The sequence below is a fragment of the Diabrotica undecimpunctata genome, chromosome 8 (genome assembly GCF_040954645.1).
Source record: "Diabrotica undecimpunctata isolate CICGRU chromosome 8, icDiaUnde3, whole genome shotgun sequence".
Taxonomy (NCBI): domain Eukaryota; kingdom Metazoa; phylum Arthropoda; class Insecta; order Coleoptera; family Chrysomelidae; genus Diabrotica; species Diabrotica undecimpunctata.
In genome coordinates this window covers 129,680,054-129,698,326 of record NC_092810.1, presented here as the reverse complement: position 1 = coordinate 129,698,326, position 18,273 = coordinate 129,680,054, and the positions used below count along the sequence as shown (strand labels likewise).

Sequence of the window (18,273 nt, the reverse complement as noted above, 5' to 3'; positions counted from 1 at the left end):
AATATTAGAAGGCAAGTTTGAAAGTAAAAGAGGCATAGGACGAAAGAAAAAATCTTGGCTACGAAACATTAGAGATTGGACCCACACAAAAGGAAATGAATTAATTCATCAAGCCCAGAACAGAGAGAAATTTGCCATATTGATCGCCAACCTCAACAGAGAAGGCACTTAGGAGGAGGAGGATTAATATATCTATAGGTAAAAGTATTCAGAGTAAATGAGATAAAAAATTGGCCCTATAACCATTAATTTAAATTATTTACTTTTCCTATATTATCAAAACTAAAGTACACATTTGCGGCCAACGCGTGAGTCATTTAGGGCGATTTTATTAGGAATTTTTTTAAAATGATATTATGCAATCATAGAGTTTTTAGTCTATTCATTAAAAATAACAAAAGATCATTTGACATAACGGGAATTCCATAATTAATAATCTATAAAAGTGCTCCGGTTTGAGCTTTATAAAAAAGAGGCGGGTCAATTATATGTTTAAGAAACTGAAAACTTCAGCTTTATAGACTAAAACGTTCGACAATTGTCTATAAAGCTGGATTTTTCAGCTTTATAGAAAATAGGGCCGAGACATTAGATATTATTTATTTTATTTATAACTAAAGCGAATATATTTTGCTTCTTTTAAAATTTTTATGTGTTTATTAAAGATTGTATTTTTTTGCCATAATAGGGTATTCATATCATTCGTTTTCAATGTTTAACAATGATTTTTATGCTATATAAGCCTTGTTTATTAGTTTGTATAAGATAACTAACCATGAACTTGCCTTATTTTATTGTATCACTACTATCTTTTCACTTTCCCCATGACCCCCCATAACTTCTTTGATCTGCAGCCGGAGATTATAAATAAGTTACTTTTTATCGTCCAGTTAGTATAACACAATTCTAGTACGCGTATCTCAATGCAATTATGCATCTCTCGATTGTGTTGGTAACGGTATTCGCCGTTAGAACTCGCGCAAATTTATTTCAAGAGTGCGCCAAATTGTACAATCCCGGAAACTATATGGGACACTTGCCGTCTCTCAAATTACCCTATTTAGGGGATGTGCCGATTCCCAATAATGTACCCCCGATAAAACCATCTGCGGTTGCCAAAACGAAGGCAATAAAGGTGGTAACTACGTATGTTTACAAAAACCCGGTGTGCGTTAAATACTCTAAGAAAAAGGGAATGTGCAAGAAAGACAATTCTGTTAAACATAAAGGTGTATATGAACAATTGGTGACTAAGGAATATTTTGTGAGGGATCGTAAACTAAATCATTTTGACAAGAATCGGCATCGGAGGTATTTTGATGAACAGAATAATGAATATGCCAATGAGAATTATGATACCAGGTAAATTTAATTTATTTAATAACTATGTACGGTAGAATGTTAGTGTTTTGTATAAATTTTAAATACAACAATATTTAATTTAATCTTTATTTTCAAAAAAGAATTTATATTTTAAAAAATTATTTCTAAAGCTACAATCACAGAGTTGTGTTGCATTGAATTGATTTTTTTTTTTATTTAAAACCGCTTCAACCACAAGGGTTATTAGCAATGGTCGATTTTACAGATAACATAAATATAAAAAAAAAACAAAGAATACAATTAGATTTTCTTGATTAGTCCTGAGAAAACCAAAATAAGTATGGTACGATTGTGGTCACTATGTTCACTTAGAATGTCTTTTATTGTTGTAGGTAACACAAAGGTTTGGGTTGCTTCTGTAGTAGGAAATCATGAGTGATCTTGGTGTATCCTAATCTTAGTCTGGAGATGATAACTTGATCTCTTCTTTTCATAGGTAGCCTCCATGGTAGGACAGTTTGTTTTATGGATCTAAGGTTAGAATTTAAGGCATCACATGTTTTTTGCCATTTGTTCAATATTTTCTTTTTAAAATATTGTTTGACATCAAGGTGGTGACAAGTAGACATTGTCAATGAAATTGGTTTCTCAATTGCTTGTTTTGCAACATTGTCAGCTCTTTTATTTCCTTTTATACCACAATGTGAAGGGTTCCAAAAAAACTCAACAATTCGACGATTAATTTGGCATATCATGAGTTCCGACTTAGTTAAACTTAAAATAGGGTGTTTAATAAAAAGTTTGTTTAATGAGGATAATGAACTCAATGAATCACTAATTATTAGGCTATTAACAATGTTATTTTATTCGGATCTACTCTGTATGAGTACGAGAAACAAATTCGTTAGGATTTCTGCCTAGATGAATAGACATGTCGTGGAATGCAAATTTTAGATTATTCATGTCTCTTTTAACATCTTTATCATCGTCTGGCCATGTCTTGCAATTTTTAGAAGGCTCCAGATTAAAGCAGAAATCTGAATTTGTTTCGAAAATATCTTACCGACTTTGACGTGACAACGTCTTAAATTAGGTTGTGGCTCGGAGTCACTCATGAAAAAGTGTAACGCCCGCTCACGTCTGTTACGATGAGTCACCGAACGAGAGAGAGGCCCGCCGGACCGGCGAATGCTTTGCGTCTCTCTCCCACTCAAACATGATCGGTCCGCTGGTGCGATGCTATTTCTCCTATCATCGTCCTATCCTCAACAAAATCACTCAAATAGAAATTAGTTAACTTTAAGTTTACATGTACAATTTTTAGTAAACAAAATATATTTCTATAGTTAAAATTTGTGCAATTCTTATTTTCATTCAATTCCTTGTTCCTATTGTGCAATTTAATAATATTCATATCAATAAATATTCTACCGAGAAAAAGACGTTGTCACGTAAAATCTTCGCCCGTAAAACCGACTTTACAGGCAACCGATTTTTTTCTATCAGATGTCGCTATTGCGTCCATAACGAAGCCATGTTATTTTTGCTTCTAATAAGACAGAGAAGATTATTTTTCACGTTAAGAACGGCTATGAATACCTATTCTGATGAGACTTTTTAAGTCGAAATACGTATCAATAGATACATAGACGCTTTGAACGTGAAATCAAATCTTTTCTGTCTTTTTCAATGTTATTTTCATTGACGAATTTTATTGCCTGAAGAATGGCAAATAGTTCAGCAGAGAATATAGTAAATTACTTAGGGAGTTGAAATGATCGTTCTTCGCTGATTGTTACAAATGCAGCACCCACTCCATTTTCCGATTTTGACGCATCAATATAAATGTGGATGGACTTGTGATGTGTATTTAACTTCTCTAAGGCGTTGGTTTTAAAGAGCTACGATGAAGTATCAGATTTTTTAAATGATGTAAGACTGATATCGCACATTAGGAGAGATATTGTCCATGGTGGAGAATTATCAGAATTTGTAAGTGTGTATATAGGAGATACAGTGATGTCTAGGTTATTTCGAATTGTGCTGATACGATAATAGAATGGTGAATCTAGTCTTCTTCTTGACTGAAACGTCGAGAAAAATCTGTCAACAAAAGTGTTTCTAAAAACAGGAAATTTGCCGCCACCTTGTAGCATATGAAAGACTTCCCTTCTAAGCTGAACCGAAGGCTCCCCAGATTCAGAGTACATGCTCTTAATAGGGCTTGTATAATGCGCCCCCAATGCTATCCTAGTTGCGGAATTATGAACTGGATCGAGAATTTTTAGTATTGAAGTTTTTGCCGAGTTGTATGCAACTGCTCCATAATCAAGTTTTGAGTGAATTGGGGATCTGTATAAAGCCATTAATGTTTGAAAGTCTGCGCCCTATTGCTTGTGAGCTATACTTCTTAATAAATTTAGTCCATTTTGTGTAGATTGTCGAAGAAAGTGCACATGTTCTTTCCAAGTTAAACGATTATCTAATTTCATGCCAAGAAAATAAATAGATTTTACATATTCAATAGAATTGTATTTAATACTAGGTTTGGAGGAATTAAATAGCTCTAAAGCGTTTGCTGAAAAGCAGTACCAGTAGTATTAGACCAGTTTTCTAGTTTGCTAATGGCTCCTTGAATATGATGTGATATTGATGATAAATTTTTCTCTCCTAAGTAGATGACCAGGTCGTCCACAAATAGGCAGTCTATGACTAGAGGTGAAAGTGAGTTGGCAATATTATTAATTGCAGTAGGAAATAAAGTAACACTAAGAGTGGACCCTTGAGGAATACCGTTTTATTGGGTTTAATATCAGAATAAGTGCTGTCTATTCGAATTTGAGAATGTCGCTTCAGGAGAAAGTTTCTCCTGAAGTTTTTTGAATTGGCCAGCTTGACAAGGTACTTAAAATTGTGCAGATTGACTCCCACGTAAATTTGTAAAGACGAACGCGTGTATAGAAGTATAACTTCTACTGCCCACAACCGTTTTTTTTGTCACCTGCTTCACCCAAATATTTGAATCATATTTTTGTCTAAAATGTATAACAAACGTTTTATAAACAAAAAAGCATTTTCTCACTTTTTATGATTGTTTAAAAAAACAAAGCAAAATCAGCGTACGTCTTCAAGGATTTGTCATCAACTGTCCTTCATGTGCCTCTTAGAAATTTCAAAAATATGTATAAGATTTTTACATGAAATCGTTGATTTTTTCACAGATTGACTGGGGTAAAAGGAAAACTGTTTTTCTGGTCGATGTCGATATATGACAAGCAATGGATAAATCAAATCTAATCTGCAGGATAACTGCTCAAATTGATAAGAACTTTATAAAATTCCAACTAAAGTCTAAAAAATGCATTATCCATTTCTTACGTATTTGAAAAAAAGGTTTAAACTAATTTTATTGCCTTTATTATGAATTAATAATTTAAATTGCTGTTTTCACACTTTATCTAAATAATTGTTAGGTTATACGGTCTATTAAACAATCATCTTCAACGAAATCGGTTGTACGGTTTCAAACTGACTCCGTTAAATTCAATCTTGATGCACCAATATTTTCTCGTATTTTATTTCGTAACAAAAGTGTAGATTCAGCGTTAAAGTAGTTAATATTATAAATTGCGATAATAATGGTGCAGTAATTACTTTATATCATGCTTTGCAAAGTTAATAGCTGCAATTAAAAACTTTAACAACGGTATGTGTAATACTACTTTTTGGATTTTAGCGTCGAAATTACTGTTTATTTATATAGTCTTCATGTTTCCATCTTAGACACAATTAATTAAGGAAAACTTTATAAAGATCTATTCTTATTGGTATACCCAATAATTACTTATTTAATAAAATAAAAATTAGTTAATTTGTGACACTGTGATACAATTTTTCTATTCTAGATTCATCGTTCTGCAGTCGCAAAATTTTTGTCTAGTATTTATTAATGTATCAATCCATCCGTTTTGTGATTACACTATACAATTTTTTCCATTTGATTTCCCTTCGACCACTCTTGTTCATCTTCCTCCTCAGCTTTTTCTTTTTCAGGGGTCTGAAATGTTTACATTTTAGCTACCTGTATCTTCTTTACTTTAGATATCTGGGTAGCTGGATTGACTGCAGGGTTGAAAGTGACGAGGAAATTTCGACCAGAATAGAACTCGCACGTAAAAACTTTATTAACTGGCGTTCTGTATTATGCAGTAGAAGTCTGTCGTTGACCACACGTCTAGAGTATTGAAGTGCTACGTCTGGTCCACTTTGTTCTATGGATGTGAAACCTGGACAACAAAAATAAAAAATCTCAACAAATTAGAAGCATTTGAGTTATGGTGTTACCGTCGCATGCTCAGAATCCCGTGGACAGCACACATATCTAACGATCGCGTGCTAGAGACCGTGCACAAAGAGCGAGAATTGATCAACATCATCAAAATGAGAAAGGTCCAATACTTCGGTCATATAATGAGAGGACCTAAATATCGCTTACTCCGGTTAATCATTCAGGGCAAAATCGAAGGAAAACGTTGGGTTGGAAGAAAACAACTGTCCTGGCTGCGTAACATTAGACAATGGACAGGTCGAACGGTCGAGGAACTGTTTCATCTAGCTGCTGACCGAGAATCATTTCATCAGCTTGTCGATATGACGATAGCCAACGCTTGAATACAAGCACAACACACAAAGAAGAAGAAGATCTTCTTTACAGGCCACACTTCACCGCCGTACACTAAGGCAAGCCCCAGCACACGTTTGTGACTCTAAACGACTCCTTTAAAATCTGTATTCTACAATCTATAAATACGAAGCTAAAGAAATGTCGTGGGTTTTATACCTTTTTAAAAACTGATATATTTATCCTTCTGGTTATCATTCTAATAAACAGTATTCCGGATTTTTCTTACTATTCTGCGTAGAAGATATATTCATGTGTGTTGCCTCCAGTATTCGTATGGTTCTAAATATTTTGAGTTTTATTTCCACTGTGTATATCATTACTGTCGAATAATTTATCGAATCGTTCGTTTATAAATCCTAAATTTGACCTCTTTCTTTATATAATTATTCTTACAGAATGTACTATAAGCACAGTACTGCTTCTGTGGCTTTTGAAGGTTGGTTTTTAAGTTCCCTTTAAATATTGGCACAGCTGGATAATTCAATACTTACTCAAGTATCTAAATGTCAATTCAAGGAACATTACAAGATAGTAAAAAAGTATTACTTGATATCATAAAGGTTAAAATAGGTTCTATAATAAAAAACAAGATTGTGATAGAAATAAAAAAAGTATCAAAGACAATATAACATGTCAAACCATAATTGGACAAGAACTTTATTATTCTCTTTATAGGAAACTTAATAATCGATAAAGTTATCAAAATAAACTTGCGTGCATAGAAATCGGTTCACTTTAAACTTTAAACTATCTTTTTTTCAGAAACTATTACTTGAATCAAAAAAGGGATATACTGTTTGAAAGATAATTAATAGTATGCTTACATTTATAAAAATTTATGTCGACTCATTATGCTTAACATTGTAAAACTAATGCATCAAGCTAAATTAACTTTTTTTATTGCTAGCACAAAAAGGAAATTTAACAAATGCAAATTTAATAATGAATGTTTTAATAATGGGTATGACCTCTTCTTGCATTAATAACTTCTCTCGTACGATTAGGCATAGATCTAATCAAGTTCGCTTTTGTTTCTTGTGGGATGTTAAGCCACTCTTTTTCTACTGCGACAATAAGCTCTGGGATCGAGTCTGGGGTATAAAATCTAGCCCGAATTCTTTGTTTTAGCTTATCCCATAAATATTCTGTAATATTTAGGACTGGACTGCACGCTGGCCATTCCATGATCCGAAAACCAACTTTGGTAATGTAATCTTAAACGAATCTTAAGGTATGCGGCCTTGCATTGTCCTGCATAAAAATAAATTCGTCTCCAATGTACTCAACGTAAGGTAACACATGCATTGCTAAAATCTACTCGATGTATCTAGCACCCGTTAAACCTCCTCGCTCGTGAAGTCGGTTCATGGAAGATCATGCAGGAACCACTTTCATAAGGACTACACTTTTCAATCATTATGCATATCGCTCTCCTCGTCTTTGGTACACTTTCCTTCTTCGGTCGCTACCATAGAGGTATATTCTGATCTCATCTGAGAACATAACAAATCCCCAGTATATGGGGATATATCCTCATAACAGAGTTGGGTCAGATTATTTTCCTCAAGTCTTCGCCTTACTATCCACTGACTAATAACCACTCCTCTTACTTCACGGAGTTATTGTCGCACTTAAACGGCATTTAAGTGGTGATTTCCTAACCTTGTCGACACAATAAAGCGATCGTCACGAGCAGTTGTAAATCGCTTTCTACCTGTTCCAGGACGTCTACGAAGAAATTCAGTCTCGTCATAATGTTCGAACAGTCTTTGAACCGCTGCGCGTGTGATATCCAGTTGTACAACAGCAGCTCGCTGGCTAAGTCCATTTTCTATTATTGCAATAACTATTGCTTTCTCTGCTGTAGTATCCATTAGACTTACACACACTTAAACACTTATTAATTATAAAAAACCGAACAATTTTTTGTTGCAAATGCAATAATTAAAAATTTTGATAAATTTCTTATTATCGTTATAAACAACAAATAACCACCTTTCTATGTTTATCGGTTGCTACGCATATAAATGATAACCAATCCATGACAAATTTATACTCATATTAAAGAGTATTAAATTATGTTTCAAACTTGAATATCCCTTTTTTTATCCGATTAATTAGTTTCAGAAAAAAATATAGTTCACGTCAAAAGTGTTTTAAAGAAGACTTTTAAAGAAACGAAAAAGTGGAAGTATTACAGAAGCACCTAAAATGGCAACAGGAAGAAAACCCATTCATATAGACAATACTGTGAAATAATCGATTTGAAGAAAAGTTCATTTATTTTATTTACAACAGATTTACAAAGATTTCTACTTTGGATAAACTTTGAGTACAAATTAATGAAGACAAATCATTGTCAAACATTAAAAGAGATAAATTGTGGAAAACTTTACGTAAATTAGGTTTCGTTAATGAGAATAACAATAGAAAATCTGCGCTCATAGAGAAAAAAAAACGTTGTTTGTTGGAGGAGGCAATATTTAAGGGAAATTTGAAAATTCAGAAGAGAAGGCAAAAATATTTTTTATTTAGATGAAATATTGATAAATGAAGGGCATTTTGTAGAAAAAGTTTGACCAGATAAACTGGTTACAAATACTTGTCAGTGATTTATAGAAAGTTTGTCTACTGGCTTAAAATTTCCAATTGTAAAGGTCGCCGTTTAATTATCACTCATATCGGAGGAGATAAAAGTTTTGTTGGTGGCGGCTTGCTAGATTTTATTTTAAATTCTACCAACTACCACCATAAATAAATGACTGCTGATGTTTTTGAGAAATATTTCAGTCAAATGATAGATTTATTACCGACCAATTCTGTAATAGTCATTGACAATGCCAGTTACCATTCAACATTAAAGAAACCGTTACCAAACAGAAACACTCTTAAGGAAAGCAAGAACTCTTGGATTAGCTAATAACCAAAGAAATAGTAGTGTCAGCATAAGGTTTATTCAAAAGAAAGTTATTGCAGCTATGCAAACAATATACACCAACATTGAAGAAGTATAGTGTAGATAAAATAGCACAATAACATGGAGTTAAAGTGTCATTTTAAAGAGTGATTACCATCTTATTACTGTGAACCTAACCCCATAGATCTAATCTTTGCTCAAATGAAGGGATATATCGCGAGAGATAATACAACATTTAAATCTCAAGATGTTCGTCAACTATCATCTGACTCCATATCAAAATGAAACTAATTATGATGATGATGATGATGCCCCCTTATCAGAAGAAGACAACTTATGTATTTAGGTATATAATTATATATTTATATTACTAATTATAAGTTTATATTACGCTAGTAACCGATATATATTTATTATTTAATTGTAAGGAAATGTCCTGAATCAATATTTAGAATTTTTATAAAAATTAATGTGGATACGTAACATTGACATTTTAGTTTTTTTTATATTAAAGTAATTTTGTGTTCTCAGTCATCGAGGCGTTTAGTTATTGCCTAGTCCCTTAGGGTTTGCTCATTTGCTCACTGACCAATCCTGTATTTAGACCTTTCCTATAAAATTTGTGCTATCGATCATTTTCAAATGTACTATAAATACTTATTGAGTTATGCTAATCTAATACTCTATCCTGATGACCGGAAAGAAATTCCATGTCTTTATCCAATCTAACCAACCAGTTTAAAGAATATAATACAATGATTCTTATTAGAATTTATCAGTTAAACCTGTCTGCAAACAATCCCCATTTCCATTGTTTTCAGCTTATATTTATTGTATAGTCAGTTTGTAAAAATAACGATAATAATCCATTGTTTTGGAATTTAGTTTATTGTTGTATTTTCCGTTAGTATCTGTAATCAGGTTTAAGATATTCCCGAATCAAGCGTTTTAGTATTGGTAAGTATAAAATAACTAAGGCACTATTTTATAGTATTTAAAATTTGAAAACTAATTATTTCAAAAGTTGCACAAAATTTATTAAATAAGTGAAATATCTCAACGAATATACCAATATTTATGGTGGTTGATAAACGCCAGATTAAGGAAGTAATTTGTTTGAAAAACCCTCTACATTTTTTAAGACTTAAAATTTTCAAATACTGTTGTGTACATCCTTTTTTATCTAATTCAAACTCTTCTCCGTTTACTTACATCCGACAAAGTAAAGTCTTTACACATATCTTCTTCTTCTTCTTAATTCACGGGAGACACACTTATCTCTGACACTTAATCTTAAGACGTTTGTCTCATACTTCGTTTCTTTTTTTAATTTAACTCCAATAAGTCCTGTGACCTCAATTAAGGCCAACAGTCTCTTCATTTGGTAATTTTAGGATCTCCTCTGGTGTAATCCTCAGTTGACCAGAGAATTCCTGTCTCATATCACTTAGCACGTTACAATTACATAGGATGTGTGTGGCAGTCTCTTCTATTCCGCATTTTCTGCACCAGGATTCACTCACCCTACCTATTTTGTTTAGGTTATTTCTTAAACTAAAATGTCCATTCACCATTTCGGTAACGGTTTTAAACCCACGTTTATTCATCAAATTCATCAAATTATCCGAGAATTTTTTATCAATATTCTTGAATTTTTTTTAGTCTGGATTTGCCTTAAATTGCTCTCTAGTTCTTTTAATGATTCCTTATTAGCCGCTTTTAAAGCTAGTTTATTGCAACATTTGTTGATGCTGCACAATGCTTATGGGCCTACAAAGATTTTTCCCAAACCTCGTTCTGCCAACAAATCTGCTCGTTCATTCTCATGCACCCCTTTATGACCCGACATTCGTATTAAAGACACTTTGTTGTCTTTTGCCAGGTTGTTGAGGAAATTTTTGGAGTTCCTCACCAATTGCGTTTTGGCCAGAACATCCGCTTGGCTATCTGTGTAAATGTTGATTCTCTTTGCTTTGGGGTTTTCATTCAGGATTTCCCCAATGCAGGTCACCACAGCAAAAACTTCAACCTGAAACACAGTTGTATATTGACCTAGGATATGTAAAATTTGTTATAATTACACGTTTTCCTAAAGACTTCTGAATCAGTATCCACGCATGAATAATATTAAGTCCCCATTAATGTTTGGGACTTTCTGCTCTAGATTATAAAATTGTGTTAGTGTTTGCATTGAAGATTAATTCTGGTGTCGTCATATCTGAGTTCATCTGAAAGATAAATTCCTCAAGTATAGTCAGAGTTATTTTTGTATCTATTCAATACACAATTCAGTCTCCAAGTATTGTTTGCTTTAAGCTCAGGATGGTCATAAAGGCTACTGCCAAAATATATAATTCTAGCGAGAGCAGAGTAGTGATAGCCTCTAAAGATGCCGTTCCTGTACTATTTCAAGCCTCTTGTCGTGTTTAGAAGCGCTTGTCTTTGTAGAGTATTGATAGAGATCACACAAGATTGCAAAGTCGGCTTTTTTCACCATATCTAATTATCGGTCGTAATACCGATTACCTTTGATTTTAGTAATTAGGTTTGTACCTACAACTCGTCTGCAAAAGAGTCGCGTTGGTCATGTTGTTAATATGAGTGTTCCAATTAAGTTTGGTATCCACTTGAATTCATTGGTTTTTATAAGATTATAATTAAATTATATTAAATAATTTTAGCTCAATCAATCAAGTAATCTTCCTCTTATTAGTAAAGGCTACTAGTTTAGTTTTGGAAAGGTCCACATATTGATTCTCTTTCAGACCCCAATTCTCTATTTAACGAGGGTCATATTGTATCTGATCCGCAACAGTAGAAAATTTTCCTGTAATCACTATTACAATATAGGATACTATTACAATTGAGGGTACACCTTAGTTACCTTTAGGTTTATGGTACCTTCATACGTATCTGTGGATATAATTCTTCTGTGAAGTGTCTGAATAATTTAATTGCTTATTGTTTTGTGGAGTTTCTTCCTTGTCAGTGCACTATGTAGTGAGTCAATAGAGATATTATCAAATGCATCTTTGATATCTAAAAACGCAGGGTGATTGTGCAGGGCCACTTCACCTGATTTCACTGCTTGATATGCCCATTGTCGCTGGTGTAGTAGATTTTTATTAACATTGTTTTTCTTGATGTATTTATTCATGATTTTTTCCATAGTTTTCAACGTTAATGAAGTCAGACTTATTAGCATGTATGATTTTGCTAAGGTGTAATATTCTTTTTTTCGTGATTGAGGATTTTAGGTTTAGGTTTAAGGAATAAACCGCACCTTTGCCCTTCCAAGCTGTGGGAATGTACCCCAAAATATGTCTAGCTCTAAATATTTGAATCAGGGAACCCATAATAATTCCCAGTTCCTCTTGGAGTAACCTGGGAAATATACCATCTGGTACCGCAATCATATAAGGTTCAAAAGTCTCGTTAGCTTATCTTACCTTGTGAGAACGAAAGATCTCTTTAGAGGTCAGCCAGTCAATTCTGGTTGGACTATAGCTTGTTTGTTGATTATTTCCACTAGTCAACTAAGTCGACCCTGAGAAGTAGGTACTCTACAGCCTCCTTCTCAGTGACCGTATACTTCCCATTGGGCAATTTAACTAACTTAAGTTGATTAAATTATCTCATTTAAGAAATCTGTTAACCCTGGTCCTGTGAGGTACACTTTTAATGTTTTCACATTAATTCTTTCCAGGATCTTTCCTTAGAGGATGTGATTTTCTTATTATAGGTTTTAGTTTAGCCTTATATGCTTCTCAATCAGCTGACTTCTTTGCATTATTAAAAAACCGTCCTGTTTTTCTTCTAAAATTAAACAATTCCTTATTCCACCAAGCCGGCTAAGCGGACGACTTTCTTTTAATGGGCAGTTTTCCTCATATGACAAGCGAAAATTTAAATATTAAATAAAAAAAATAATAAATATTTAATAAAATTACTTTATTCCATTTTAAAAATATTATTTCAATTTAAAAATACAGAAAACATGGTATGAAGCTTCGCACTAGACTACAGTACCGCCTACTGTATCACTTTTTTATTGTTATTTGTAGTATTCGTACTAAAAATTTATTTATACTTGAACAATAAAAAAATATTTTTCGCCAACATTTCCTTTACTTCTAAACTAATAAAAATTTAAGGAAAAAGACAGTTAAGATTTTATTTCACGTACAGTGCGTCTGTGTATCCGCTTATATGTATTTCGCCCTAAAAGGGCTCTTCAGAACGGCTATTCACAGTCGCTCTGAAAGTGAAAGGATAAGAATAAAGGATAACGTATAAGCGGATACACAGACGTGCCGTACGTAAAATAAAATCTTAACTGTATTTTTCCTTTTATTCCCATATACTCTGTACGAGTACTAGAAACCAAATTCGCTAAGGACTTTTGCTTAGTAGAGGAGACATGTTGTGAAATGCAATTTTTAGATTCCCCATGTCTCTATTAATATCTTTGTCAATGTCTGCTTTGCCTTGCAATTCTTAGAAGGCACAGATTAAAGCAAAAATCTGAATTTGGTTTAATAAAAATTTATTGAAACTGCCATTACTGTATTCAAATACAAGTTTTCTTTTTACTGCTTTAAAAATATAAAGGCTAAGCTAGGTTTAAAAGACGTCCTTACTTAATGGTAGTTTACCCGGTACATTTTATTGTCTTCTTCTTCTGTAAGTGCCATCTTCGCGACGGAGGTTGGCAATCATCATGGCTATTCTGATCTTATATGCGGCCGCTCTGAACAGTTCGATTGATGTGCATCCGTATGATTCCCTCAAGTTAGGCCAACATGAGATTCTTCTCCTTCCTACACTTCTCTTGCCCTGGATTTTCCCTTGTATAATTAATTGAAGTATGTTGTATCTTTCATTACGCATAACATGCTCCAGGTATTGCAGCTTTCGTGTCTTGATGGTTTCCAACATTTCCATTCTTTTTGTTGACTCTTCTCATGACTTTGTTGTTTGTTACATACTCGGTCCATCATATCATCAGGATTTTTTTATACATCCACAGTTCAAATGCTTCCAACTTTTTAGTAGTCGACGCGTTAAGTGTCCAAGCTTCTATTCCGTAAAGCAGAGTTGAGAAAATATAACACCTTGCCAGCCGAACTCTTAAGTATAATTTTAGGTCTCTTGCACAAAGTACATTTCTATTCGAACTTTGATTTCTTTGGAGTAATCGTTTGTGTGATTAATTATTGTGCCAAGATAATTGTAGTTTTCAACTTGTTCTAAAGTTTTACCGTTAATTTTCAGACTTTCCTCATTATGTTGGGTTTTTGATATCCTCATAAATTTAGTTTTCTTGATGTTTACTGTCTCCATATTCTTCTTCATACTCAACTATCTTGTTCATTAGCTGTTGGAGGTTGTCTGCTATTATAATAGTATCGTCCGCATATCTAATGTTGTTAATTGGTGTTCCATTGAACTTTATTCCTGCTGTTTCTTCCTCAATAGCTTTTTTCATAATTTCTTTAAAGCGTGCATTGAATAGTAGTGGTGGCAATACACACCCCTGCCGCATTCCTCTTTTAATTTCGAACTCTTCTGATGTGTGTTCATTAATGCGTTTGTGTGCCGGCTGTTAATAATATTCACTTTTTTGTAGAAAAATTTAAATTGAAATTAAAAATCGACTTGTCCGAGTAATTTTTCACAAGTAGCCTGTTTCTCTGTTATTGAGAATATTCCAGACTTTTGCTGCTCCCTGTATACTGATAGTAATAAATTCTTTCAAACCTATATTATTTACTAGTAATAGGTAACGAATATCACTTTAAACTATTTCTTCGATAAGTGTTTGAAGAATTTAAAATAATTTTGTTTTTCTCGTTGTTACAGATACAAGAATCCCCACTTTAAAAAAACGGAAGACGATGATTACGAGAATTATCTCAACAATTTAGAAAGCAGCGAAACTGTTACGTTATCTAAGGAAAACAGGAAGACCCCTGAATTGTCATCAAAAAACGTATATAACATGCTGATAGAAGACAGATTAGACCAATTAGAAACCATTTTACCACATTACACGAGAAGGCGAACATACGAGACGTCAACAATTACGGTGACAAAAGTGCTGACCAATCAAAGGACTATGGCGACGTTGATGGTGAAAAATTGCATCCCTTACGGATTCGATTTGTGTGAGGTGACGACAGCGAGGAAAAGGCGGTCGAAAGTTGCTAGACTGACAAATAATACGAATGAGAGTTACTTTTTTGGTTAAATTAGAATAAGAGATTTTTAGGGATTTTTAGATTCTTTTATCGTTACTGATGTTTCACGAAATGTCTATTATAAGGTAGAAAAATATTGAATAATGTAAGGTATGTGCAGGTAATATGGAACATTTGTCTGTATTTGTGGCCAAATATAAGTCTTTTAAAAAGTAACTGTTATTACAGTTATATGGGTTATAATATATATATATATATATATATATATATATATATATATATATATTATATATTATATATACAGGGATGAGTGCCTTAAGAACCGACAAAATAACGCAAAAGATAGAAAACATAATACGTTGTGAAATAAAAAGAGATGAAAGTAGTAGAGGTGAGAAATTATCGATATTAAGCTATAATTGACTTTACAATGCATTAGAATTATCGAAAATGTCCCACCTTTAGACGTTAGCTTATGAGCTGGTTGACTTCTGTCATAGTAATACGTACCACGTAATGTAAGTAAAAACAGTTTAAGTAGGAGTATTTTTTTATCCAAAATTAAAGTATTGATCAATAATAAACTATGATTTGAGACGTCGCATACACTCTTCTCAATACAGAATTATCATAGCTTGTTATTCTGTATTCGTCAACACAGAATTAATTATCAAATTACTACTAATTAAACTGTTTACTTACATTTGCTTTATTGCCTTCAATCAGTTTTTACTTTATGCGAAATTTAAAAAATGTAAATATTCGACGTCATACTTGTAATATTATGACTGAAGTCAACTAGCTCATAAGCTAACGTCTAAAGGTGGGAAACTATCGATAGTCCTAATGTAATTTATTGTAAATTAGAGGTTTCTATCGATAATTTCCCACCTCTACTACTTTCATCTCTTTTTATTTCACAACGTGGTATGTTTTCTATCTTTTGCGTTATTTTGCCGGTTCTTAAGGCACTCATCACTGTATATATTATAACCCATATAAATATATAATTCTTATATATAAGAAATAATATCTATTATCTAAATAGATAGGGTCTAAATATATATTTCTTTTATAATATTTCAAGAATTGATAAAAATACGATATTTATGACGTAAGTAAAAAAATACTGCTATTATGGCCACTCTACAATAAGTAAATTTTTATCTCTAACTATGAAACTTAACACATAAAACAATAAAATAGTTTCAGAATTTTTAACAGTTTTATTAAATGTTAAGAAAATATAGTACACCAATATACACCAATGTGAATTTAACCATAAATAATCAGCCAGATTAGGTTTTAATATAGGTTTAAAAATTAAAATCACCTAAGATGGACCTCTAGTATTTCTTAAAAATAAATATAATATTAAGTACACCTTATTACTTTTTAATCATGGGGTTTTTTCTTTTTGTTCTCTATGTGTCAGAGTTAAAACACACCAGTAAAAGATGACAAACTAAGTTTTACTATCTGTACCTAAATTTTAAAAATTTTAGAATGTATTTTGTCCTTTATTTTATATTTTATATGTGTGTTATTAATGTTGAGTGTCTATGCTTTTACAAATAATTTCAACGACTATATAGTAAGTTGCACTGAAGAATTGTGATATTTTATAAATATTTACATATTTCTCTTATTCCAGTCCCGGCCAATTTTCTGACTGCAACCCTAAGAAACTGTGTTGTTTATATATATATATATATATATATATATATATATATATATATATATATATATATATATATATATATATATATTATATATATATATATATATATATATATATATATATATATATAAGGGTTTTTAGGTCAATTTAAGCAAAAAACTGTTTTTATATGCTTCACACCCAAAAATGGATATTTTAAACAGATACCGTCTGGACTAGAAATATTAATTAGATATTGAGGCCATAAAACTCAAAAAACTTATCACATAACTGGCCGGGTCAAATTCCTGGGAATAACTTATTTCTCTTAACTAAAAGGCACTATTACTTGCTTATTTTCTAAAGTAGTTTTGTTAAACAACTATTATTTTGTGTAAAATTACTTTCCAAGTGAAAAGTGCATATCATTATATTTAACTAAATTACTCTACATTATATGCTCCAACAGTTGAAAAAGAAAAATTGAAAGTCTTTAAACAAACACAAATTGTATAGACATTTTTTCTACTAGCTTTATGTAAAAAAATTAGTACTTAAGTTGAATTTCGTGATTCGTGATAGAAAGTAAAAATTAGGTGCATTTTTATTTATTTTTGTTAGGTTTACTGTTTAAATAAATAATTTATATTAGACAATGGAATATTATTTTGAAGAGTGTGAGCCATGCATGTAATTCAAATAGCCTACGCATTAAACAATTAGACTAAAGAAATTTATAAGATAATTAAAAAATAACTTAAAGCAAGTCACTAAAACAGTAAAATAAATGACAGAAATTTTGAGTAAAATGTAATTCAGTTTTAAAACAGTTGTAGCTTAAGGATTCGACTTCGAGCGTTCAACGAAGCAACACCTAATTACCTTAATCGCACCTAGTTTTTGTGGTTTTGTTTAAAAACATTGAAAGCTAAAAGTGTAGTAAAGTGTAAATTATTGACAATAATTATTTGTTGTTGATATTTTTGGTCATTAACTGTAAGTAATTTAATTTATTTAATTACATCGAGTTATTATCAATGATTTCGTATTGGTGCGAGGACCGTACTCAGGTTCCGTAGATCAACATGAACCAAGCTTCATCATCAAATGATTTTTCACAACAAGAAATCCCCAAAAATGATACTACTGCACAAAAGTTATATTCAACAGTTTTAAATGAACCTACCAACATATTTCCTTCCAAAAAACAAGCAATTGTAGTAAATACAGTTCCAAATTCAAAAATCGAGGATTACCTGAATGCTGTAGCCAACTTAGTTGACCCCAAAAATATACTTGCAATATCCAGAATTGTTAATGATCGTATATGCATCTACTTCACTTCGGAAAATGTTGTTCAAAAATTTTTGGAAACAGACAATGGGATAATAATAGTAAACCAACATCGTATCCAAGCTAGAAAACTAATTACTCCAAACAAAAAACTAATTATTTCTAATGTATCTCCTTCTATACCACATAACGTAAT

The 18,273-nt window shown here is 32.1% G+C and overlaps 1 protein-coding gene across 1 annotated transcript; it reads left to right on the top strand.

Moving 5' to 3' along the window:
- Positions 1–922: 922 nt before the first annotated feature.
- LOC140448567 (uncharacterized) lies at positions 923–16,803 on the top strand. Its single transcript, XM_072541651.1, has 2 exons — positions 923–1,362; positions 14,787–16,803. The coding sequence occupies exons 1-2, from the start codon at positions 932–934 to the stop codon at positions 15,172–15,174; spliced, it is 819 nt and encodes a 272-aa protein (XP_072397752.1). The 5' UTR covers positions 923–931; the 3' UTR covers positions 15,175–16,803.
- The last annotated feature ends 1,470 nt before the right edge of the window (positions 16,804–18,273 follow it).